The 26,727-nt window shown below is 43.7% G+C and overlaps 1 protein-coding gene across 1 annotated transcript in view; it reads right to left on the bottom strand.

The window, feature by feature from the left end:
* Window positions 1–26,727, bottom strand: part of LOC147025423 (voltage-dependent T-type calcium channel subunit alpha-1G-like) — a 347,934-nt gene that overhangs the window by 157,944 nt on the left and 163,263 nt on the right. The window contains exons 17-19 of the mRNA XM_085886389.1: window positions 6,758–6,881; window positions 5,642–5,710; window positions 5,065–5,249 (exon numbers count right to left, since the gene is read on the bottom strand). Coding sequence (XP_085742515.1) covers window positions 5,065–5,249; window positions 5,642–5,710; window positions 6,758–6,881 — 378 coding nt within the window. The remainder of the gene's footprint in view (window positions 1–5,064; window positions 5,250–5,641; window positions 5,711–6,757; window positions 6,882–26,727) is intronic.

Genomic DNA, 26,727 nt, shown 5'->3' with positions numbered 1-26,727 from the left:
GAGTGGGGTTGAAGAGAGTGTGGGAGTTTGTTTCAAAGGCAGGAAAAAAGAGGAATTATAAAATACACCCGTGCGGGAGTGACGGTCATCTCTGCGAGAAGCAAGCATGAGTTCCTGTTACTAGGGTGTTGTGTTCTCGGGTCAGGAGGGATTTTTGGCCAACTTTGAAGTCACGTGACGCGAAAACAAAAGCGAATATCGAAAATCCGGCCTGTCCAAATCTCGATATTGTCCCATAGATTCATATGCCATAATCAAATTCAAGATAACTTAAGAAATGTAGGAGGAGATACATTTTGAAAATCGTCATTTTGCAACTACATGAAGCAGTTTTCACAAAATTCAAAGTCACGTGACGTGTACGTATTCAAATATATCGGTATTCTTTTGAATGGACATGAAAGACAAGGTCAGCTTCTATGCAATGACACCATTCATTAACTTTTAGCATGCCCAGTGGAGAATATATAGCCTCCTGAAGGTAGGGCAGTTTTTGTAAACTTTGAAGTCACGTGACGCGAAAACGAAAGCGAATATCGAAAATCCGGCCTGACCAAGTTTAGATATTGTCCCCTAGATTCATTTGCAACAATCAAATTCAAGATCGCTCGAGAAATGGCGGAGGAGATAGAATTTGAAAATCATCATTTTCGCAACTTCAAAGGCCTCGTGACCTTGACCTTCGGTGACCTTGAAAGTCAAACCATCATGTACATCTCATCAACCTCTATCAGGATCACTAATGACCAGATCTCCCGCTTCAACTTCATTGTGAACAGACGCACAGACGGATGGATCGAAGGACATCGACACCCATATTATTAGGTCATGCTCGAAGAGATGACCGAAAAAGGTGAAGGTGAGCAGTGATTCTTGATTTTGGTAGTTTTACCAGAAGGAGATTGCTGGCAGACCTTGAGCGCTCTGCAGAAATATGGGGAGGGGAGGGGGAATTTCTCAGACAGACAGGGTGGGGGGTGGGGGGCGAGATCGGAGAGGAGACGGCAGACAGAAAGACCACCGACCTGCCTGCGGTGAGATAGTGAGAGACCCAAAGACTCAGCCTCATCGTGGGAGATGCCAATGATCCTAAATGCCTTGGTTTCCACAGCGTGAATCTGACAAAGGTGAGAGGTGGGGGTACCAACCCAGAAGGGAGATGAGTACTCCATCAGGCTGTGGATGAAAGCTTTGTATGTGGTCAGGAGCTCAGGTGTGCCAAGTATGGACTTTGCACGACAGAGGATGCCCAGTCAGCGACTGGCTTTGGAAGCCAGCTTGGAAATGTGGCTTTCCCAGAAAAGATCATGGCAGACAGTGAGACCCAGAAGCTTGAATGAAAGAACTTCTTCAAGAGGAATGTTGAGAACGTAGATGGAGGGGGGAGTCCAGACGATGCTTTCAGAAAGACATAGCGAGAGTGTGAGCTTTGTCAGCATTGAAAGACATGTTACACATGTTGGACCAGTTTGTGATTTTATTCAGATCTGCATAGAGTGAAGAGGCTGCTCTCCATTGGTCGCAAAATTTCAGCTTTCTATTTCACCTTGAAGTACCTATCCATCATATGTCAGTGAGTCAGTCAGTGAGTGAGTGAGTGAGTGAGTCAGTCAGTGGTTATAAAGAGTTTTATATATTAGATACTAATAAATAGAACCTGGTGCTTCACTGATGGGGATATGAAGGGGGAGAGATGGGAGGGAAGGGAGGGAGAGAGAGGAAGAGAGGAGAGAGGGAGGGAAAAGAGGGAGGGGAGAGAGAGAAGGCATGGAGGGGAGAAAGAGAAGAGGCAGGGAGGGGAGAGAGGACAGAGGGAAGGGAGGGGAGGGGAGAGAGGACAGAGGGAAGGGAGGGGAGGGGAGAGGATGGATGGAAGGGAGGGAGGGGAGAGGATGGATGGAAGGGAGGGGAGGGGAGAGGACAGAGGGAAGGGAGAAGAGAGGTGAGGGCAGAGGGAAGGGATAAGAGAGGTGAGGATGGAGGGAAAGGACGGGAGAGGAGAGGACGGAGGGAGAGGGGAGGAGAGGATGGAGGGAGGGTGGAGGGAAGCTAGTAAGGGGTGGATGAGTGAGGAATTGGGGGGGGAGGTGGGGAGAGTGACGTCTCACCAAACGTTGGAATTCACTGCAGGAGGGAGGGGTGCGAAGAGGGGTTGAGAGAGAGGGAGAGAGAGAGAGAGAGAGAGAGAGAGAGAGAGAGAGAGAGAGAGAGAGAGAGAGAGAGAGAGAGAGAGAGAGTGAGAGAAGAAAAATGAGAAAGGTGATGGGTGGAGTTGAGGTTAGTTCAGAGAATGATATGTCATGCTTGAAGACCGAACACACAAACACAAAAAAAACTCATTTCAGAACAGCTGAACAAACAACGACGCAACAGAGTTTGTAAAGTAATCCGCTGGCACATCTGCAAAAACTTTGATATCCCAGTTCCAGAAAATTTGTGGGAACATGAACCAAAAGCATGGACTGAAAACATGGAGGTACCACTCACGTACGACCTTATGATCCCATCGAGCGTGAACTTCGAAAACAAAGCATTACAACCAGATATCATTCTAAGGTGCAAAAATGAGAGAAGAAGGCATTGCTAAGTGAGGTGTTGATAACAGTGATTTTGGACTAAACGATGCAGAAATCATGAAGATGACCAAATACGAAGACCTCAAGAATGAAGTGAAAAGATCCTGGAAGCTGAAGAATGCCAAAGTTGTACCAATGATAGTTGGAGCTACGGGAATGATGGCGATGAAACTCAGAGATATTACAAACATCCCTGGGAATATTACAACAAACAAACGACAGTTGGAAGTTGCCCGGGGCTCAGTGATGATCCTGAAGAGAGCCCTCGACACAAAACAATAAGAACAGAAAACTTCACAGCTTGGTCCACGAATGGTGACCCCTTCATGAAATGAAGGTGGATACTTTGAGCCCACCCTGGGTGGACTCCATTCCACATTATGAAACCCACATATGTAGATACCAATCAACGACAAACACATATGGAGGTGGACATTTTGAGACCTGGTCAGTCTCCGTTTCACCTCCTGAAACCCACCCACCACATTTGAAGAGAGCAGGCAAAAAAACAGTAACTTGCGCACGCGCGCACACACACACACACACACACACACACACACACACACACACACACACACACAGACACACACAGACACACACACACACACACACACACACACACACACACACACACACACACACGTTTATAGATACAGACATACATATATATATATATATATATATATATATATATATATATATATATATATATATAGTTTTGTGGAAGGCAGGGGGTGGGATCCAAAGTTAGAATGGATAAAGATTACCATGGGGACCGTGTGATTTGTGTCGCATAGATTTAGACTTGTAAACAGGGACCTGTCAGAGTTAGTCATTTTGTTTCACATGAGACTGAGGAGGCATTGTATGTTATTTATAGACAGGGTAGACAGAGGAAGGTTGTAAAATGTTTCAACATCTGCAGGGTGAGGCCGGGCGAGGAATTGGAAGTTTCACGGCACATTGAAGCAGCTCGGTGGGACCATCACAATCTGTCTGGCCAACGTGTGTGAGCGATGGTGGTAAAATAGGCCGTGGAGCCTGGAAGAAGACTGGAAGATTGTTTTTCATTGGGTGAGTCGGCCCAGAGGATCGACCTCCCTCAAGGAGCGGGCATCTCATGACGGAGCCCATTGCAGGAAAAGGTGGCCCCAGAGAACGGAGGGTGGGCCAGAGGATTGGTGGTAAAGGAGGAACTCTGAAGAATGTACAGAGACACATTTGGGACAGGTGCTGGACAGTCATGTAGAGTTGGAGCTGGACCTTCAGGAAAAGGTATCTCTCACCTTCCCTTTGCTTGGCAGCCACATTTTCTTTCATAGTCTGACACTGCATCTTCTTCTTCTGCCATATTCCACCACATCTTCATCTTCCTGTGGTCTTCCACCGCATCATTCCTGCGATTCTGCCTGTCCTGAGCAGCATTTGCCTGTGTGTAAGTGACCTGCCTATATCAATCGCTGTGTGCCATCCAAGATCTTGCTTGCTCCATTGTTCTTCCTGGGAATCTATACTGTCGGCACCTTAGCAGAGTATATTTATTATTCATTGCACATAAGTTTGCTTGTCTCTATTGCCTTCTTTGTGTCTTTCTGTTGTGCTTGGACTGTTCTGCACTGCTTGTCCCATCCACCTTTTCCCCCATATTTTTTGTAAATAAACACGTTTGATTGAAGAAGAACAGAATCCATGTAAACTGAAAGACCACTGATGTAGTTCAGTAATAAAGATGAACACAAGATGCTAACTGATTCAATCAGAGTTGGCTATTTGGAGGTTGTGGATGTGAAGAGGGCAGATAAAAGTCGATACCCTCTCCAGAACATGTTTGTTCTCTTTGTTGAATCATAAGGAGCAGAACTCTTGATGTCATGAGCATGAAGCTTGCAAAGAAAAGCGAAATGCCAAACAATGTCAAGAGCATACAAATATTTCCTTGACCGTATGTCTGGGATTTAAGGCATCAATCCATTACTACATCAGCATTGAGTAGAACGTACACCAGAAAGAAAATCCAGCAGGTGGTTGAAAATCAGGGAGTTCCAAAAATAATATCATCTTTCTCTCCAACTGTGAAATATTTATTTATTGAGGAACTGGAAACCACTTAGTTGTATTTTATTATGTGGGCAGCTTGAGGAGTGATGTCGTTGAACAAAATCCCACTTTTAAATCACAATCCTCAATAAATGTCATAATATTTCATATATTCCAGTTATGAGTGGCCTCTTGCATTTTGATTGCTTTCGACACGATGGTAATATCCAAAATGATTCACGAAACATCGTGATACGTCGCTGTATTCATCTATATCTCTTCGCACACTGTTGAGCGACAAATCTGTGTTTTGTTAAAGCTAAATTATCAAAACCTTTCAAGATGTCTTGATTTATTTTGCTGCTAACATAAACGTTTATGCTGATTAAACAATAAATTGCAGTTATTCGAGCATTGTCTACGTTGTTTGCATTGAAACGTTTATACGTACCGTAAAGGTCGAAGAGTACGCAGGAGTCGGAGAACCCGCAGTATGGCGAGGATTTTAGGTCCTTCCTCGGAGGCCAAGGACACCAGGAGGTCAATGAGGGAAACAATCACGAGAATACCATCTAGAAGGTTCCAGGTACATCGAAGGTATGCCTGCTCACCCTGCCAGAAGCCAAGGGCAACCACCTGTGACATTAAATCTTGTTTATTGGTGTGGCCAAAGAGGAGTCACCAAAAAAAGATTTCTTTAAGCAGTTTTTTTTTTCCAAACGTGAATGTCTGTATGAGGGTCCATTTATGTACTAAACACAAAAAATGGTTAAAGCTTTCAACCAACCCCCAACCGCCTCCCCTGCATGACCAACCACTTATTCCACTTTCTCTTCTTTTTCACAACTTCCCTCTCCTTCCAAACTTTTTCCATTTTCTCCTTTTTACTCTCCAACGACTCTACCCTCATGTCATTTTTCTCTGACAAATCCTCCCCGTTCTTTATTTTAATATCCTTGACCTCACTCCCCCTCTCTTTTCCTCTTTCCCACTGTGTACATAATATGCATAATTGTATAAACAGTCACCTTGATGACCATCTCTATGGTGAAGATCAGGGTAAAGACATAGTTGGAGACCTTGAGCAGCAAGCGTTCCTAAAGTGGGAAGAACTGTGTTAATGAAGAGTCACATCACAAAAAGTGGTCTTTTTCACACTAATGGGCTGTCTGGGCCTACCAATGCAATAACTCGGTTTATAGGCCTACCAATTACATTTTGACTCTGGATCTCGTGTGGAATAAGATAAGCCAATTGGTCGCACTTGAAATTCTGCCTCATTATGAAAACAAATGTATTTTTTTTCTCAAAATACAGGACACCACAGACACCAAGACTAAAAACACTTGAAGTTTCCCTCTGGGAACCATAAGCATAAAAAACAATTTTTTAAATGGGGGCATTTAATAAAACGCAAATTTTGTAAAAATAAAATAAACAAAAAGTTAAAGTAGTAGCTCACGAAAATTAAATTGAAAATTGAAAACAAACAATTAAATAAAAATGAAAATCAAATAATTGAAAAGAATCAAGGAATTAAAAAAAAATTAAATGATTTAAAAATTAAATAATTGTAAATTGCAAAAGTATAATAATAATTGAATGAAAATTAAATCATGGAAAATTGGAAAATACATGATTGAAAATCGAAAAATTAAAAACAAAAATTGAAAATTTTAATGAAAGAGATGGGTGTGCGGCTTGGCATCGTCATCGTCATAACGACCACGAAGATGCAAAAATTGAATTCATTACCATTCAAATAAACGTGTGCATTATTCATGGTTCCCCCCCCCCCCCATTATTTCATGTGCAAAATGGTTGCACAAGTGTGAATTTCATTCCACCAGCTTGAAATTTATTAAATAATTCATTATTTTAGTCGCTGAATATATCATACATCATTAATTCCGTGAAAAGCCTGTTTACTGTGAATTCCAAGAGTACCCTGCCCACTGGCTCAATGGTGCTATGCTAAAGGCCCCAGGATTCCTTTAAATTCACCATTTAGTGATGAGACATACGACTCACTCCAGCCTCACTCTCGCTAGTTTCACTGGTGCTCAATATTCACGAACCTTGTGTGAACTTCCTCCCACCCCCCCCCATCCCCCTACGAAAATCTCCATGACCCTATCCCTCACCAAACTCTGGGAATTGATACTCGGACGCTCCAATGCAATGGTGATGCAGTTGAGAAAAATTATGGTCAATACCATGTGGTCGAACAGCTTGTGTGATATTATTCGCTCACACAGAAGGCGGCATCTGAGAGAGACCAAGCCAACAAAATCATTACCTTACCATTTGTCAAATAATATCACTGTCCAAGCACATCCTCAATTAACAATGGCATTAACAAAAAAGGTCCAATTATTTTTTTCAAAATCAACAAAAGCAATCCATCAACAACACTTTGATAGCAAGATGCACTTCCATAATTCAGTTGTCAAAATGATGTGCAAAGCATCTTTACAACACACTCATTTTAGTCATGACTCTTCTCAATATTTTGGTAGGACACCACCAAACTCTGCTCACAGGTCTTGTTTGTCTACCCAAGATTTCCACTTTGCACAGACTTATGCATTTTCATGAAAGTGTTGAATATTAATGTACTAAAACACACACACACTGAAGAAAGTGTCGACCACGGAGCGCATCATTATCTCTTCCTGTCTGGTCTGCTGGAAGTGCTTTGACCAATGAACTGATGCTGCACGAAGATTGTAATAAATATATTTGAGAATACGTGTTCGCTTTTTTTAATGCATTGACAAAAGGAAAAAGAAAGACGAAATAAATTTGTCGTCAATCTTGTGAAATTGTTTATTTACTTCGACATTTACACAAGAGCAGTCCGGGGAACTTTCCAATTGCTGAGAGTGTCATCCCGGAGGTAAGCAAGGGCTTCTTGATGATATCCAAGTTAGAGATGTGGAAGTAAAGAAACAGCCAGGTAAACTAAGCGGCGATAAAAAGCTCCGCAGATGGATAATATCCATCCAAGGGTAGTGAAGGAGGTGGCAGAGCAGATAAACGAGATGTCAGCGGATATCTTTAACAGCTTATTGGAATCACGACAGGTACCAGAAAGTGGTAAATCTAACACCGTTTATTAAAAAAAAAATAGCCAAAGAAGAACTGGGGAACTAAAGATCTGTTAAGTTGGCTTCAGTAGTGGGGAAGGTGTTGGAGACGTTAATTAATGACCGGATAGGGAACTATTTCAAACTAATTAAAGGTCGTCAGCACGGATTTACAAGTGGGAGGCCATGTTTAACAAATCAATTAGAGTTCAATGAGGTAGTTTCTGACTGGGTGGATGAGGGAAGTGCAGTGATTGTTGAGTATCTACATTTCAAAAAGCATTTGTTAAAGTACCATAGTGGCTGGTCGGATAACTCACTAGATTGGAAACTGGATTAGTGATAGGAAGGAAAGAGTGGCTGTGAGTGGGAGGAAGTCGAGCTGGGAGGATGTAAGTACTGGTGTACCTCAGGGGTCAGTACTGGGATCATTATCTATTATATAAAGCAAAGTGTGATGTCTGTCCTTCCGTTCAGCTGTCTCCTGTTTCCGGCGGCCGCTTCCAGCGCTGCTTTTGAAAAGGTCCGCATTCAGGCAATGTTCAATGTTCAACCAAAATAAATGCATGATACCAAAGGGGATACATTTTAAATGTATTAATACAACATGGAATCGCAGTTTGTTTATTAACAGTACATTAAAATACGACTTCGGCTAACAGAGGCGAGTGTACGTACCGCGAGGCCATCCTGAGCTGTCGAGCCAAGGTTCAAATCTCGGCCCACATATAAACTGTCATCCCGGTGATTCACAGGCTGGGTGAATCACCAATGTGTGTGCCGTCCCTCTGATGGACGTTAAATTGGGTGTCCCATCTACTGACATTAGTTGGTGGATGTTGAAGATCCCCGTGGTGTCCTTTGTGAAGAGTGGGCAAGCTATCGCCGACACCTTGACCAAATTACAAATTACTGTCTGATCTACTGCTGGGAAGGCAATGGTAAACCACCCAGTATAACCCTTGCTCAGGAAGCTGCTTGGGCAGGACCAATGCTCTGCAAAGAGTATGGCACATCAAATGTCATAAAAGTGAAAGCGAAAAAAAAGAGAGGGGGGAGAGGGGTGGGGACTAAGGAGGGGGAGAGAGCAAGGGAGGGGATATGGAGGAGGGGGGGAGAAGTTTCCTTCTGTATCCATCCTGCCCACCCCATTCCTCACCATTGCATTGTTTGTCCAAGTCTCCCTCTATTTTGTCTTTCAATTCTGCTGTTGATGCCCCCCCCCACTTCTCTCTACTGTTTATTTTGTCCTGCTGGGTCCTGATCCATTCAGTGCTTTCGACCTTCCACCGATCGTTGACTGTATACAAAAAAGCTGTCATAGGTTGGCAACCATTGTGCAAGATGAATGGGCCGAATGGTCTCTTTCTGTATTGAGGTTTCTTGGAAGGGAAGTAATTTATTAGTCACTGATCAGTATAACCAGAGGGGATTACAGCTTTAATCTCCATCTGTCTGTCTGTCCGTCCGTCCATACATCTCTGTCCATCCATCCCACCTGTGGTTTTTCAGAATTTTTTCCCATACCCTTAAACATATTTAACTGAAACGTGGTACATGGCTTTATTATGATAAGTTACAGAACTTGTTCGAATTTCAGGGCATTTCGTCAATTTTTCACAGAGTTATGCCCTTTTTCGACTTAGAAAATATCACATTATACGTGGGTCAGTTCTCTGCTTCCCTGACTTCAGCTCACTGCTTTGCACCCATTGGCTGGACAGCCGGCCTGACTCCATTCCAATAAAATAATGCGCTGCCATTGCATGAAGCAGCACAGATCGGCAGGCCTCAGGCCTGGTGTTAGTCCATGGCCCAGTGCAATTGGAATGATCCCAGGGATATATAACCACGATGTTATACACCTGGGAGATTTGTGGAAGCACAATTACCAAAAAACCATTAAAATAATTTGATCAGAACAGAAGCTATGAAAGCCTCGCGATATGGTTTATATTATATGAATTCAGGAGAAACACAGTTGCATGTAATAAGTTCGAGTTTTCAAACCAATATGATGATGGGAAGATGCGGGTGGTGTTATGTGTTTTCATCTTAATATTTCGTATATTTCAAAAGAATAAAATACATTGAATACATGGCAGGAAGCAAGGGAACTCTGAAAGAAAATTAGCATTTTTGTCGCCAAGGATACTTGCGAGAAAAAGGCATTCGATATTTGAAGAAATTTAATGGACAACATAAGAATGAAACATTCTCAATTAGTAGGTGGTTTTACACTGATGTTGCTCAACTTACAAATGTGGATTTCATGACAATTTTTAAAGAAACGAAAGGTTTTAAAATCTGCAAAATAAAGCAGCTCTTTTAGAAACGGTGAATAAATGTTCTTGGTTCCGCATTCTAAAGAAAATAAATACAGATACAGGAATATCGTCAAATCCTGATTAATATATATTTGATATTCCATGGGGAGATGGTTCAAAGGTGAAAAGGGATGCTGATGATGATGAATTTTTTGAAAGGATAAAAAAACATAAAAAGGTAGAGACAGCAATTAAAATGAGTGATTTAGGTGAAGGAGAGAAAACTTTGAGATTAGGAAAGCCGAGTATAGAGTTTGGTGTCAAGGTGAAGGCTGTATATGATGGAGGAGATGTAGATATGACTTCGGCATTTGATAACCTGAATCCTAAAATATGTGACTTAGGAAAGCTAGCCTTGATGGAGGAAAATATGAAGATGCTACTTCATATTATTTGCTTTTACAAAGTGAAAATCCAAATGTGAATGTTGAAAGCAAAAAAAGATTCTTATAATCTGTTTGGGTTAAAATAGAATGATTCATTGTGCCAAGCACAGAAAGAAAACCGAGACTAGAGATTATCTCCATTCTATAAAGTAAAAATAATAGAGTTATACAGAAAGGGATATGTACGGTGTGTGGAGCTAAAAATAGTCAATTCATTTTGAAGCTGAAAAATGGAGATGTACAAAAATCGCATAATAAGAGGGGAGTTTTTATTCAGATCCGTTCACCCAATTTCTTTCAGCATTGCTCGGATGTCATCAACTGTGATTCGGCGATGGTGATTTTTCGTTGCGCTGAATGATTTCCCGCAGTTGCTCCAGGAGTGTTTTCTCCATAAGTATTACCGGGGTCATCTTTATCTCCGAGCTCCTCCTCCGGCTCTCAGGCAAAGATGTGGTCCATCCAGAACTGAAAGTGGTGATTCGGGTTGAACGATCCTGATTTGACATTCTGCCCCTCCTGGAAGTATAACTGTGCTATATCGAAGACGGTTCCTATCAACTCTTGGACCTTTCCACAGTCGGTGCAGGTCAGCTCTGAAGTATCGGCGTCAACCGACATCTCAACACGGCAGTCCAAACAAATGTTTTACTTCCCTCCGACGGTCGCGATGGAGTGCTTGACGGTCATAACGACACAATCAATGTCGTGCCTGGTGTATTGGTCGAGGAGTGCAGCCGGTGGTGGTCGCTGAGTCCCAACTGTACCTGAACTCGCCGGACAAGGTAGTCGAGTTCGCCAATAAAGTTTTCGGAGGCAATATTTGATGGAAGTCATCCTAAATGACTTGGCATCCTCTTTCTCCAGTGGCGGCCTGAAAATGGAGATGACTGATATATAGGATATACCTCAGGTGGATGGCTTTGTGTTCCTTTTTTGCTTTGCGAAAGCAAAGCGTTGGCTTGGCTGCCTCTCGTTTGTTTCGCTTCACTGTTAATCGGGCCGTGAGATTGAATTTCCTAGCAATGTTATGCTTTGTGTCTTCCATTACTGCAATATGTTACTAACTTGGATAGCTCAAATTAAATGTTTCAGTGGTACAAGTCAGACCACTATTGTTGCAAGACGCATGGGTATACGGAGGAAAATACCAATGTCTAAATGGAAGTCTCAGTGGTTCAAATCAGACCTCTATTACCTCAAGACACCTTTATTCATCTCAAAAGGTATGGGTCTGGGAGCATTCCCAGAGCTCTGGAGCCCTCCAAGCACAAGGTGTACCAGCATCCCCCTTTCCTATACGACTCCTCATCTATTTCTGCAGTCAAATGAGATGGCAGCCTTGACATTGCATCAGCATTACTAAGATCAACTGATCATCTATATTCAATATCATAGGTATATGCTGTAAATTAAAGCCCACCTTTGCATACTGTCTGTTGCTAATGGCTGGCAGAACAGGAGACTTAGGGCTAAGAGTAACCAGGTCAGGTCAGGTCAGGTATGGGAGCAGCACCAGAGCAGCGCATCACTGTGTCCGCTTTCCACTGGTACTCCAGGGGCCTCCATCTGGCTATTCCCCAGGCAGATTCCTGGCTCATCCCTTTCTCCTTGAGATGCCAATCAACTTGCTGCAACCACGAGGCATGGAGTCAGCCCATTGGCATCCTCCACTCACGAGGCTCCCTCGCTGAGAGAATCTGGTGAGCAGAATCAGCATCAGGAAAATGAGCCACATGTCCATACAGCCACAACTGATACTCACGGACTATAAAGGTAACAAATCTCATTTGAGTCTTTCTCAGCAACCACTCATTGGACACAAAGTCCGATCAGCAATAGCCAAGGAATCTGCGAAGACACCTGTACCAAAGCAATTAAGTCTCCATCTCAGATCCCTGGTCAGATTCCAAGTCTCACATCCATAGAGCAAAACTGGAAGCACAAAGGATCTGAAGACTCAGACTTTCGTCCTCCAGCACAGGTACGGGCAGTGCCACACCCCATGATCCATTGAATCCATGACTCCCCAGGCCTGACCCAGACATCTGTTACCTCTGGCTCACAGCCAGCAGAGACATTAATATCACTGTCAAGGTCAGTGAATCCCTCTGTGACCTGAACATCCTTGCCAGAAACAGGTACAGACAGGATAGCAACATCCAAGATGTCATTCAGGTCAGGGTCAGGTATAGGAGCATGCGCCAGGGCAGCACGTCGCTGCGATGACACCTCAGCACCACCCAAACACACTCTCCCGTAATCTGACCCGAGAATGTTTCCTGGTGGTTTCCCTCCTATCATTAAAGATTGGGAGTCCCGAAGGCTTTGCCCCAATCCCGTCATCCGGTGAGCTGCCCTGCAAAGGGAAGCTGCACAGGAGATACTCCCACGGAGTGGATTTTCTGATTTTTTGAAATGTTTTTGGAATGCTTTGTGGAATGAAGGCTATTGCGGTGGCCAGAGTACAAATCCTACCACCAACCTCCTAATAAAAAGTAACACAACTGCAGGAGGATGTCCGCAGACACAGTAGGACACTAGATGTGGATAGCCGTTGGCTCACAAGGAGCCCCCCTGCCCTTTGAAGGTTTTAGTCTTCATCCTGATGGGTGTCTATATTATACACCCTCCTCACCAAGAAACTTCGTGGGGGAGACAGTTTAGTCGCTGACAACCCGACTATGGAACAGGTTAGTACAGGTTTACATGGTACCTGTGGCAAGTCACAGATCTAATGTGACCTGACCTGACTGACAAGATGCCATTGAAAGCATGGATCTTAGTTTTGACCCAGGAAACCCATAATCTCAGTGGCTCCGACTCATCATTCAGCACCTCGAGGACTCCCAAAAGGATATCTCGATTCTCCGCAAAGATGACTGCAACATCTGCGAAATCAAGGTCAGAGATCTTAAAATTCCTAAACGATGGACCGCAGCTTGATTTCTCCAACATCCTCCCCAGAATCCAGTCCATACAAGTGCTGAAAAGTGTGGGGACCAGTACACACTCCTGATGAACTCCAGTAACAATTGGAAATAAGTCAGAGATGGTATCACCACAACTCACAGCACCCTAAGTTCCAGAGTAGAGTTCAGACATCAGATTGATCAGTTTTGGTGGCACCCCACAAAGACCAAGAATCCTCCAGAGGGCATTCCGATTCACTGAATCAAACTTTTGTCAGGAATATCATCAAATTTTTGTCAGGTCAGGTTCGATCTGTGACCTGCTACAGGTACCATGTAAACCTGTACTAACCTGTTCCATGGTCGGGTTGTCGGCGACTAAACCGTCTCCCCCACCAGGTTTTCTGGTGAGGAGGGTGTTTGGATATGGACACCCAGCAGGATTAAAAACAAAACCTGTCAAAGGGCGGAGGAGCTCCTTGTGAGCCAACGGCCATCCATATCTAGTGCCCAACTGTGTCTGCGGACGTCCTCCTGCAGTTGGGGTCACTTCTTATTAGGAGGTTGGTGGCAGGATTTGCACTCCAGCCACCGTAAAACGCTTCATTCCGCAAAACGCAAAAACGCAAAAAAATCTGAAAACCCACTCCGTGGGAGTACCTCCTGTGCAGCTTCGCAGGGCAGCTCACCGGATGATGGGATTGGGGCAAAGTTCGGGACCCCCAATCTTTGATAGGAGGGAAACCACGGGGTAACATCCCTGGGTCAGATTGCGGGAGAGTGTGTCGGAGTGGTGCTGAGGTGTCGTCCACCAGACGGCGGTCTCCTTGGGTTAACCTGAGGCGGTCCCTTCGGGTGGGTGCCTGGAATGTCCTATCCCTAAGAGAGGATGATCACCTGTCTCTGTTATCATCTGAGCTCAAGCGTTTGGACATCAAGATTGCAGCTCTCTCTGAGGTTCGGAGACCGGATTGCGGCGAGATAATGGTGGGTGGTTACACCTACTATTGGTCTGGTCGCTCTGATGGTTACCATACCCAAGGAGTTGCTGTAGCTGTGTCCAATAAGCTGACCCCAATGATAATTGAGGTAACACCGGTCAACGAGCGTATTATGAGATTAAGGATTCGTCACTCCTTAGGTGTCATTTCCCTGGTCTCTATTTATGCTCCGACTGAGGCGAGTGATCTTACCGTGAAGGACACATTCTACGCCACACTCGAGTCTGTGGTTGATCAGTGCCCCAGACGAGATACACTTCTAGTCTTGGGGGATTTCAATGCATCGACTGGAACTGATAGGGATGGTTATGAGGTGTGTGTTGGTCCCCATGGGTCAGGAACTATGAACCAGAATTGTTCCTTGACTTTGCAAGAAGTCATGGACTTAGGGTGGCTGGTTCATGGTTTCAGCGCCCGCAAGCTCATCGCTGGACTTGGTATTCCAACGCTGGCGGTGTGGCAAAGGAGATTGACCATGTCCTCATTGACGGTCGTTGGAGGATGATCCAGAACTGCAGGGTCTACCGGAGTGCTCAGTTCCTCAATACTGACCACAGGCTTGTTGTAGCAACTCTAAAGCTGCACCTTAAATCCTGGAGAATGGTACCATCCCAGCCTAGGCTGGATGTTGCCAAGCCCAGGGATGAGAGAGTAGCTGAGGAGTTTGCGAACAGGCTGAGTGGACACTTGGGGGGTCTGGGTGCTTTGGGGGGTCCTGAAGAGTTGTGGAGCACCTTCAAGACCACCGTCCTTGATGTTGCCGGTGGATGCCTTGGAGTTCACCGCAGGGCAAAGAAGAATTTTGTCTCTCAAGGGACACTGGATACCATTGACCAGAGTCGCAGGGCCAGGCTGAATGGCAGAGCTGAGCTGTTCAGGAGCTGAGGCGTAAAACTGTACGTGCACTGAGGGTGGACAAGGAGGCCTATGTGCGAGGAATCTGTGAGGGGGTAGAGCATCACCTGTGGACAGGTGATTCTCGTCCCGCTTACAGGGGAATTCGCGCATTACGTTCATCCAAGCCCATCCCTCGGAGCACTGCAGTTAGAGCAGAGAGTGGTAGGCTCTGACAGAGGAGTCTGAAGTGAAGGCCCGCTGGGCCGGTTACTTTGAGCGGTTGTACCAGGCTGATCCCCCAGCTGTCGAGTTGGACGTCAAGGGTGTTACAATCCCTGTTGCTGACCCTCGAATCAACTGTGGTCCACCATCGCTTGTGGAAACACGGGCTGCGGTGAACCAGTTGAAACGGGGCAAAGCTCCAGGGATCTGTGGCATCCATGCCGAACTTCTCAAGGCTGGTGGAAATGCTGCACTCGTCGTTGCATGCAGTTTTGTACTCTGCCTGGAACACAGGCATCATCCCAACTGACTGGAAGAGGGGCCTTGTTGTCCCTCTCTGGAAAGGGAAGGGTGATCGCCAAGACTGCAACAACTACCGAGGGGTGACGCTGCTCTCAGTGCCGGGCAAGGTCTTTGCTCGGATAATTCTTGATAGGGTTCGCCACCATCTGCTTGAGCACCAGCGTCCAGAGCAGTCAGGCTTTTACACCAAAGAGGTCAACGATTGACCGTATCCTTGCACTGTGTCCTCACCGAACGCAGACGAGAGTTTCGGCAGGGCTGCTTGCAGCCTATGTTGATCTCTGTAAAGCGTTCGATTCAGTGAATCGGGATGTCCTCTGGAGGATTCTTGGTCTTCGTGGGGTGCCACCAAAACTGATCGATCTGATGTCTGAACTCTACTCTGGTACTGAGAGTGCTGTGAAGTGTGGTGGTACCATCTCTGACTTATTTCCAGTTGTTACTGGAGTTCGTCAGGGGTGTGTACTTGCCCCCACACTTTTCAGCACTTGTATGGACTGGATTTTTGGGAGGATGTCGGAGAGATCAAGTTGCGGTGCATCGTTTGGCAAATGTCAAGATCTCGGACCTTGATTTTGCAGATGATGCAGTCATCTTTGCGGAGACTTTAGACATCCTCTTGGGGGCCCTCGAGGTGCTGAATGAGGAGTCGGAGCCGTTGGGATTACGGATTTCTTGGGTCAAAACAAAGATCCAGGCTTTCGGTGACATCTTGGATGCTGCTGTCCTGTCTGTGTCTGTTTGTGGTGAGGATGTTGAGGTCGTGGATAGATTCACTTACCTTGGCAGTGATATTCATGTCTCCGCAGGTTGTGAGCCGGAGGTCAATAGACGTCTGGGTCGGGCCTGGGGAGTCATGGATTCACTGGATCATGGGGTGTGGCGCTGCCGTACCTGTGCGGGAGGACGAAAGTCCGAGTCTTCAGGTCCTTGGTACTTCCAGTCTTGCTCTATGGGTGCGAGACTTGGACTTTGACCAAGGATCTGAGACGGAGACTTAATTCCTTTGGTACCAGGTCTCTTCGGAGAATCCTTGGCTATCGCTGGTCGGATTTTGTGTCCAACGAGCGGTTGCTGAGAGAGACTCGGATGAGATTTGTTACCTGCATAGTCCGTGAGCGTCAGCTGCGGCTGTATGGACATGTGGCTCGTTTTCCTGACGCTGATCCTGCTCACCAGATTCTCTCAGCGAGGGAGTCTCATGAGTGGAGGAGGCCAGTGGGCCGACCACGTGCCTCATGGTTGCAGCAGGTTGACCATCATCTCAAGGAGATGGGGATGGGCCTGGCATCTGCCTGGGGGATGGCCAGACGGAGGCCCCTGGAGTACCGGCGGAAAGTGGACGCAGCGACGCGCTGTTCTGGCACATGCTCCCATACCTGACCTGACCTGAATCAAACGCTTTACAGAGATCAACATATGCTGCAAGGAGCCCCTGCCGAAACTCTCGTCTGTGTTTGATGAGGACCTGAAGGATACGGTCAATCATTGACCTCTTTGCTGTAAAGCCTGACTGTGGTGGACGCTGGTGCTCAAGCAGATGGTGGCGAACCCTATCAGGAATTACCCAATAAAAGACCTTGCCCAGCACTGAGAGCATCATCACCTCTCGGTAGTTGTTGCAGTCTTGGCGACCACCCTTCCCTTTCCAAAGAGGGACAACAAGCCCCCTCTTTCAGTCAGTTGGGATGATGCCTGTGCTCCAGGCAGAGCGCAGAACTGCATGTATCGACACGAGTACAGCATTTCCACCAGCCTTGATAAGTTCAGCATGGATGCCGCAGATCCCTGGAGCTTCATCCCATTTCAACCGGTTCACTGCAGCCTGTGTTTCCACAAATGGAGGTGGACCACAGTTGATTGGAGGTTCAGCCATAGGGATAGTATCACCCCTGACATCCAACTCGACAGCTGGTGGTTTAGCCCTTTACAGCCGCTCAAAGTAACTGGCCCAGCGGTCCCAAAAGTAACCATAAGGAGTTTATGGTCGATCACAATGGTAAACTTGCAATGACACAAGTATTTGTAAAACTTCTTTTCCACAAAAATCAGGGACAATGCCTCTCGTTAAATCCAGGCATAATTTTGTTCAGTCATAGTGAGAGTGTGTGATGTAAATGCCATCGTTCTCTCCTCTCCATTATCAAACGCATGGATAATCACAGCTCCTACCCCTATATGTCTTTTCCTTGGTAGGATGCAGACCATCCTTATTCACTCTGTAATTCCAAAACTCTACAGGGTTTTGCAACATTTCACATTTGTGTGGTTTCACTCATACTGCATGCTTCTCCAAACATTGGAGCACCCCATCCAACAGCTCATTTTGGATCCATCTCGTGGGGGCTGAGATGAGAATGTCATCCAGATTGCATTAGACTACCACATGTATTCTTACAGAATTTGGGTCATTCATACTTGAAAAGTTCCAGGGGCAGAAGACACTCCAAAAGGCAATTTATTCAGCTGAAATAGACCCCTGCATGAATTTACTGTCAAATATAACTTGGACTCTTTCTTTTTGCACATGGCAGCCTGGCTTCCAGGTTGCTATCATTTTGTTGAAGCAGAGCTGTGCCACTGATGCTGTGCCCTGATACCAGTACACTGGTACTCATTTCACTGACCTCAGAAGGATGACAGGCTGAGTCAATCCCACCTGGTGTTAATTCAGTTGACAACAGGACTTGAACTCAGGACCCAAAGATCCCAAGCCAAATACCCTAACCACTAAGCCAACACCTGGCTAGATTTGGACTCCTCATCAAACTTTCGTTTCAGGTTGGTATTTGTTTCGAACAATCTGGCCACCTGTTCGAGTTGTGAATAGATCATCCAGATTTGGAAAAGTATTTGATATATTACCTTCTCGGACCCTGTTTACGGTCACTTTATAATCCCCACAAACTAACTTGTCCATTTGATTTTGAGACTACGACACTTGGAATGGCCCAACGACTTCCGTCTCCCTTCCTGAGTATGTCCTCCATCTCTAATGTCCAGTTCTTTCTCCACCCTTTCCTTCATGGCGTAGGGCATGGCTGACAATATATAGGCTTACAATATATAGACTACTACCACCCTTGCATTGAACCAGTTTATTGGTTCCCATCTCGTTAAGCACTCTGGGATATTTTCAAATAATATCCTCTTGTGAGAAGCCCCTCCTTCACAGGTTGTTTCAGGTCATAATGGCAACATTCATGCAAATGGAGTATTAATTGAATGAATGGCAGCCAAATTTAATTAAAAAAATAATTATATGCTCCAGAATTGAGAAATCGAATTACAATTACGATTGTGTGAAAGAAAATTATTACGATTTGGTCCAGGAATTGGAGCCTAAATTAGAGACCAAATTGAAACAATTGAAGGAAAAAGTGGCATCAGAGGCTAAATTAGTTCAGCAGAGAACCAATTCAAAAATTTAAATTAATTACACTAAATTAATTGGGTTTAAGATGAAATTGGGAAATGAAAAACAATGAATACGTGGAGAGCTGGAATGAGCAAACAGAAAAATGGATTTGGTTTAAAATGACCTCAAACACCAACACGATGGTGCCGGATGCTATCCTGCACTGACAGGAGAACGATATTGTCTGCGTGACGGGCCAATGTGAAGACCAATGGGCAGAGTGCAGAGGTTAGAGTCCTGGGTAGCACCGCACTGCAGGCCTTACAGGAAAGGGGTCAATGTGAGCCCCAATTTACTGATTTGGGTTGAGGTAGTGTCACAGAGAAATGGAGAATTGCTCGTGACAGTAAGATTCAGGAGAAAGTTGCTCAAGCGCAGCAATGTCTGAAAGATGAGGCAAGGAGGTCCCTTGGTCATCTTGAGGAGGAGATGAAATCGACTCGGGGGGGATCTTCACCAGAAACTGATGCTCCCAGATTGTGTAAAGAACAGCTATGAGAAAATGTCATCCCCAGGCTGAATCCAAATCACAGCAGGACAAGTTCAGCCAGCCTTGGGAAAGACTATCTTCCTGGTAAATTTTGATGGATCAGGAAGCTTGGAGCTTTGCTGATACAATTTGACCGTGTGGGCCAGCTCAATAATTTGTGTGAGTAAGTAAGTAAGGAAATCTTGTCGCAACTCTGTGGGGACCAGAGGCAGAAATAATAAATGTGGTCAAGACGGACTGGTGACCAGAACGCAGATTTGGGTCACTTTAAATCATCGATTTGGCACTGGCAACAGAGTGATTTAGTCCGGGCTCAGCTCCAACACCGATAATTAAAATCTAGTGAGTCATTACAGGAGCTGGCCCAGGACAAAGACCAATCTGTTAGGATTGCAATTGCAACCTGCCAGCACAAGCGTAGGAAAAGCTGGGTTAAGAAAAAAATCCTGGCTAGTCTCAATGATCAGGAGGTGAGGGTGCTGTGGAAACTCCAGCAGGCAGCGACCATCCACCATGCTGCCAAATACGCAAAGCTAAGCATTTTGCGGAAGTCTGGATATGGCACAGAGTCACCGGGTGTGACCGTCTGCTGTGTGGACGTTGAAGACCAAGCAGCGAAAAAGAGTATTGCCGAGATGTTAAGGGAAATAAGCCAGCAAGTATCAGATTTGCCAAGGCAAAATATTTACCAGGAAGATCGAAGGTGGAGGTCTGAACCCATTGGGGGACAACCGAAGCCACAATCCAGCGTGAGTTGGCCAGACACTGGGGGCACATCCCATCGAGGTTCAAGGTGGTCCTTCCTGGGCATCTCCTATAGGTGTGCTAATAATATCCACTAGATGCAAATATGAAACATCACTTTACTTTTTCTAAGATAATTCAGCTTTGGGAAATGAAGTACTGATGTTTGGCCAACAGGTTAGAGGAAAAAACATGAAGACGAGATTATTTGACTTCAATTTTGATTAACTCGCACATGCCAAGTCACATGGACCCATGGCCCACACTGATCGGAAGTTCCACCCGAAGACAGGTTGCTGCTGGTCAAGAATGGGACTCCATGGACCGTTTTAGATACAATACATGATTTGGCTTTCAAATGCCATATTGGATCCGACAAGTATATCAACATTAATTTAGCATGGGATAAATTAATTTCGATCAGATTCAGTGGTGTAATGGTTGGAACGCCCGCTCTGAGTCTGGCATGTTAGTGCTTTGAACCTTGGCCAATTCACAACAAAGCCTAGAAATGGTACGTACTGCTTCCTTGTTTGGTACTCAATATTTACAAAGGATAGAGCACGAACAAACAACCAGAGGTTGGCAACCATTGCACAGGCTTGAGGGGCCTAATGGCCTCCTCCTGTGTTGAAGTTCCGTGTGTTAAAGAAAGTCATCTTCTGAAAACCATGCATTACATAATGGTTGACTGAGAACATATCAAACATGACTTTGTACAAGAATGTGGACAATAATTAAACTGTATCATACACAGAATTCATTTCATTGGTTCATATATGAAACTGTTAAAATTCACTTCAAATATATTCATTCTCGAAGACTCGTTTACTCTTGGCAATGAACAAGTGTCGCATGCTAATACAGTATGTCAAGACATTTCAATGTCCAAGAGAGGAATGTAATTTTGCTACATCGACCAAACGCATCATTGAGTGTTGCCCTGAAAGTAATAAGCATTTAAGAAAAAGTAATGGAGGGTATTTTCATTCAGGTGCAGTTTAAAAAGGAAATGAGGAAGTGTTCTTTGTGAGAGAAATATGAATGGAGCAGCAAAAGTAATAAACAATACATATATATATATATATATATATATATATATATATATATATATATATATATATATATATATATATATATATATGTATATACATACAGAGACATACATATATATATATATATATATATATATATATATATATATATATATATATATATATATATATATACAGAGACATATATACATATATATATATATATATATATATATATATATATATATATATATATATATATACAGAGACATATATAAATATATACAAATACAGACATATATACATATATACAAATACAGTATATACAAATACAGTATATACAAATACATATATATATATATATGTATATATATATATATATGTATATATATATATATATATATGTATATATATATATATATGTATATATATATATATGTATATATATATATATACATATATATATATATATATATACATATATATATATATATACATATATATATATATATAAATACAGAGACATATATACATATATACAAATACAGACATATATACATATATACAAATACAGTATATACAAATACAGTATATACAAATACATATATATGTATATATATATATATATATATATATATATATATATATATATATATATATATATATATATATATATACATATACATATATACAAATACAGTATATACATAAATATGTATATACATATATATATATATATATATATATATATATATATATATATATATATATATATATGCACACACATATATACATATTTATATATGTGTGTGTGTATATACATATACATATATATATATATATATATATATATATATATATATATATATATATATATATATATATATATATATATATATAAATATATATGTATGTATATATATATATATATATATATATATATAAATATATATGTATGTATATATATATATATATATATATATATATATATATATATATATATATATATATATATGTATGTATATATATATATATATATATATATATATATATATATAAAATATAACAATATGTACATATTGTTACAGATCTGGAAACCATATGCATTCAACATACAGATGTCCCAAAAGATGTGTGTAGTCAGATCTCCTTCCTTTTGTCTAGTGGGAGAATCAAAGGCGTGCGTTGCGATTTCTTTTAGTTAGGTTTTTACATCAAACAGGCCATCTAACAACCATCCCATCTGCATGACCCCTCGGTCCATCACGATCCACCACCAACCAGCTGCCTTCTCGCCCCCTGATGTGCCAAGGCAAGATCTCGCGGTTCTGGTTTCTCGGCTCCCACAAACATTGAAACTCTTTGCACGACGACGTTTGCAACATTGATACTGTTGCTCGACAAGTACGAACCCGGGTGGAAGAGTGGGTGGGGTTTCCCGGCAGGGGCTGAAACCCCGCCCAGAAAGGGCGAACCCATAGGAACCTGCCCAATCAGGGCGGGGAGTGAGGTCTGTTCGAGCGAGCCCCGCCCCGTTGAGGGAGGTCCGTAAATTCCTGAGCACTCTCTGAGGCGGTGGTTTTTTGGGGGGTTGTTACGAAGGTTGTTCGGAGGTTTTCGATGGGGTTGTTGTTGAGCGTGCAGTTCTTTTGAAGCGGAGGGTTGAGCAAAAAAGTCGTGAAGGCGGAGAACGTGTCTCTGCTGGCCCTCTCCAAGGAAAGGAAAGAGCAACCCTGACCCCCTCCGTGGACCCCGCTATTCAACACCCGAGCTCCGCCACGAACCACGAGTCCGACACGTGCGACTGGGGAGCAAACCAATGATCTTTGTCAAGTGCCACATCACGGAGCACCCCCTTCCTCCGACGGTCAGGTACCCAGGTGGACTCTGACCCCAGCTCGTCTCTCTCCTTGGCTGTGAGGGTCCAATAAAGAACTCTGGGTTTATTTTCATTTGTGTGTGTGTCTGCGTGTGGGCCCGTATTTTACGTAGAACTGAATAAGTGTTTTTGGAACATTGTAAATACTTTTTGCATATTCGCGTTAAGTCTTGCTTTGTGTCTTCATTTACTGTAAATAAATAATCACAGAAATGTTCCCAGTCCATTTCCGTCCCTTCTTGCATGGTCCAGCATGGTTCGGATCCGAGTGTAGGCGGGGTTTTACCCCCGGCAATCGAACAATTGTTGCCAGGACCTCCTGGGCAGGCCCGCTCGATTGCATCCGAGCCGGAAAGGTGGGTGGCAGAGTGGTAGTCAGTCGGTGTAATTTTACCGCTGCCGGTAGAGTGAATCCAGTTTGGCTAGGCGTTCCGAGGGCGTGGATTCTCGGTAGCCGAGACCGCGTGGTTAATTAGGTACATTGGATCTCGACAAAATAACCCTATGCCACACGGTCGAGATATTGGCGTTCCACGGTCGGTTAAATGACTCTCTGGCTCGCGGAGTTATCTGAGCGATGGCCTGCAATACCCGGGAGTTTGGTGGGAGACGATACAAGCTTTCCCCACCTAGTGGTGATTCTCGCTACCAACTCTGGCCCGCAACTACACACACACATATATATATATATATATATATATATATATATATATATATATATATATATATATATATATATATATATATATATATATATATATATATATATATATATATATACACAGCTCTGGAAAAAAATAAGAGACCACTCCCAATAAAATTTAAATCAGCATCTCCACATGTGTGGCAGCCATTCCATTCCAGTGTCTGTTGAATTCCAACACAGGCACACCTCATTCTACTTATCGAGGTACTGATTCGGTGATCACCTAAACCGAAGCTTATTTAACAAGGAAAAGTATAAAAACCACTGCTGTGGTCATCACTATCCTCTTGCAATAGGACCAGCTGGATGGCAAAAACAGTGCTGGCAGTACCTCAAAAGTAATTGGAATCAAAAAATAACTATTGACCATGCCAAAAGAGTTGAAAAGAAAAGTTTTGAGAAAGGAAAAGAAGGGTTCAATTCTGGATTTACTGGCAGACGGATACAGTGAGCGTCACGTCACTTCCATCCTTAAAATTTCAAAGACGGCGGTTCGTAAGAACAAGGTCAAGCAGCAGACATTGCGGACAACAAAGCTACAGACTGGCAGAGGGCGAAAACGACTTCCCACTGACCAGGATGACCGCCAACTCATTCGAATGTCACTCAACAACCCTAGGATGACATCAACTGACCTACAAAAAGAATGGCAAACGGCAGCTGGGGTGAAGTGCACGGCGAAGACGGTTCAAAACAGGCTCCTCGGGGCAGGGCTGAAGTCGTGCAAAGCTAGAAAAAAGCCCTTCATCAATGAGAAGCAAAGAAGAGCCAGGCTGAGGTTTGCAAAAGACCATAAGCATTGGACCATAGAGGACTGGAGTAAGGTCATCTTCTCTGATGAGTCCAATTTTCAGCTTTGCCCAACACCTGGTCGTCTAATGGTTAAACAGAGACCTGGAGAGGCCTACAAGCCACAGTGTCTCGCACCCACTGTGAAATTTGGTGGAGGATTGGTGATGATCTGGGGGTGCTTCAGCAAGACTGGAATCGGGCAGATTTGTCTTTGTGAAGGACTCGTGAATCAAGCCACATACAAGGTTGACCTGGAAGAACACTTGCTTCCTTCTGCTCTGACAATGTTCCCCAACTCTGAGGATTGGTTTTTCCAGCAGGACAATGCTCCATGCCACACAGCCAGGTCAATCAAGGTGTGCATGGAGGACCATCAGATCAAGACCCAGTCATGGCCAGCCCAATCTCCAACCTGAACCCCATTGAAAACCTATGGAATGTGATCAAGAGGAAGATGGATGGTCACAAGCCATCATACAAAGCCGAGCTGCTTGAATTTTTGCACCAGGAGTGGCATAAAGTGACCCAACAGCAATGTGAAAGACTGGTGGAGAGCATGCCAAGACGCATGGAAGCTGTGATTGAAAATCAGGGTTATTCCACAAAATATTGATTTCTGAACTCTTCTTAAGTTAAAACATTAGTCTTGTGCTGTTTAAAAATGAATATGAACTTGTTTTCTTTTTATTATTTGAGGTCTGAAAACACTGAATCTTTGTTGTTATCTTGACCAGTTGTCATTTTCTGCAAATAAATGCTCTAAATGACAATATTTTTTATTCGGAATTTGGGAGAAATGTTGTCATTAGTTTCGAGAACAAAAAGAATGTTCATTTTAACACATACCTTACCTATAAATAGTAAAACCAGAAAAACTGATAATTTTGCAGTGGACTGTTAATTTTTTCCAGAGCTGCATATATATATATATATATATATATATATATATATATATATATATATATATATATATATATATATATATATATATATATACATACATATATATATATATATATATATACATACATATATATATATATATATACTGTATTAGCAAATACCACCCATTGCTTCACTGATGGTAATACCAAAGGAGGAAAGGAGAAAAATATGGGGGAAGAGGGAGAGACAGGAGGGGAGAGAGTGTGGGTTGAGTGAAGAGATAGAGGGGATAGTAGGGAGGGTACCGAGGAGGAGTGGGTGAAGGTTAGACAGTGTGAGGTGAGAGGAAGGGAAGGCAGACGTGCGGTGGAGCATTCATTACGATTCATACTGTCTCATCAAAATGATTCTGTATGGAATAACAGTGAAGATCGAAACAAAATAATGTCTGAAATCCATTTTCTTCCGGTCATACGAGCAACAGAGGCCGGAGACAAATTCCCTTCCAGAGACAAACTCCCGTCCAAACATAGATTCCACCCAGGCGCTCCGTAGCCAAGCTGTCGGGAGACAAACACCGCCCGGACGCGTCCGCAGACAAACACTGGCTGATAGACGCATCCGGAGCCAAGCTGGCCAGAGCCAAACAGTGCTCAGACACGTCCAGAGACAAACTCCTGTCTGAACATAAACACCACCAGGACACGTCCGGAGACAAATCCTGCCCAGACACGTGCAGAGACAGAGACAGGGACAGGGACACACACAGAGAGAGAGAGAGAGAGAGAGAGAGAGAGAGAGAGAGAGAGAGAGAGAGAGAGAGAGAGAGAGAGAGAGAGAGAGAGACGAGAGAGAGAGAGACAGAGAGACAGAGAGACAGAGAGACAGAGAGACAGAGAGACAGAGAGACAGAGAGACAGAGAGACAGAGAGACAGAGAGACAGAGAGAAAGAGAGACAGAGAGACAGAGAGACAGAGAGACAGAGAGACAGAGAGACAGAGAGACAGAGAGACAGAGAGAAAGAGAGACAGAGAGAGAGAGAGAGAGAGAGAGAGAGAGAGAGAGAGAGAGAGAGAGAGAGAGAGAGA

This window comes from Eptatretus burgeri, chromosome 6 (assembly GCF_056783735.1).
Source record: "Eptatretus burgeri isolate ZD-2024b chromosome 6, Ebu_testis_v1, whole genome shotgun sequence".
In the NCBI taxonomy this organism is placed as follows: Eukaryota; Metazoa; Chordata; class Myxini; order Myxiniformes; family Myxinidae; genus Eptatretus; species Eptatretus burgeri.
The sequence above is the reverse complement of the archived record's forward strand: the minus strand, read 5'-3'. Positions and strand labels throughout refer to the sequence as shown.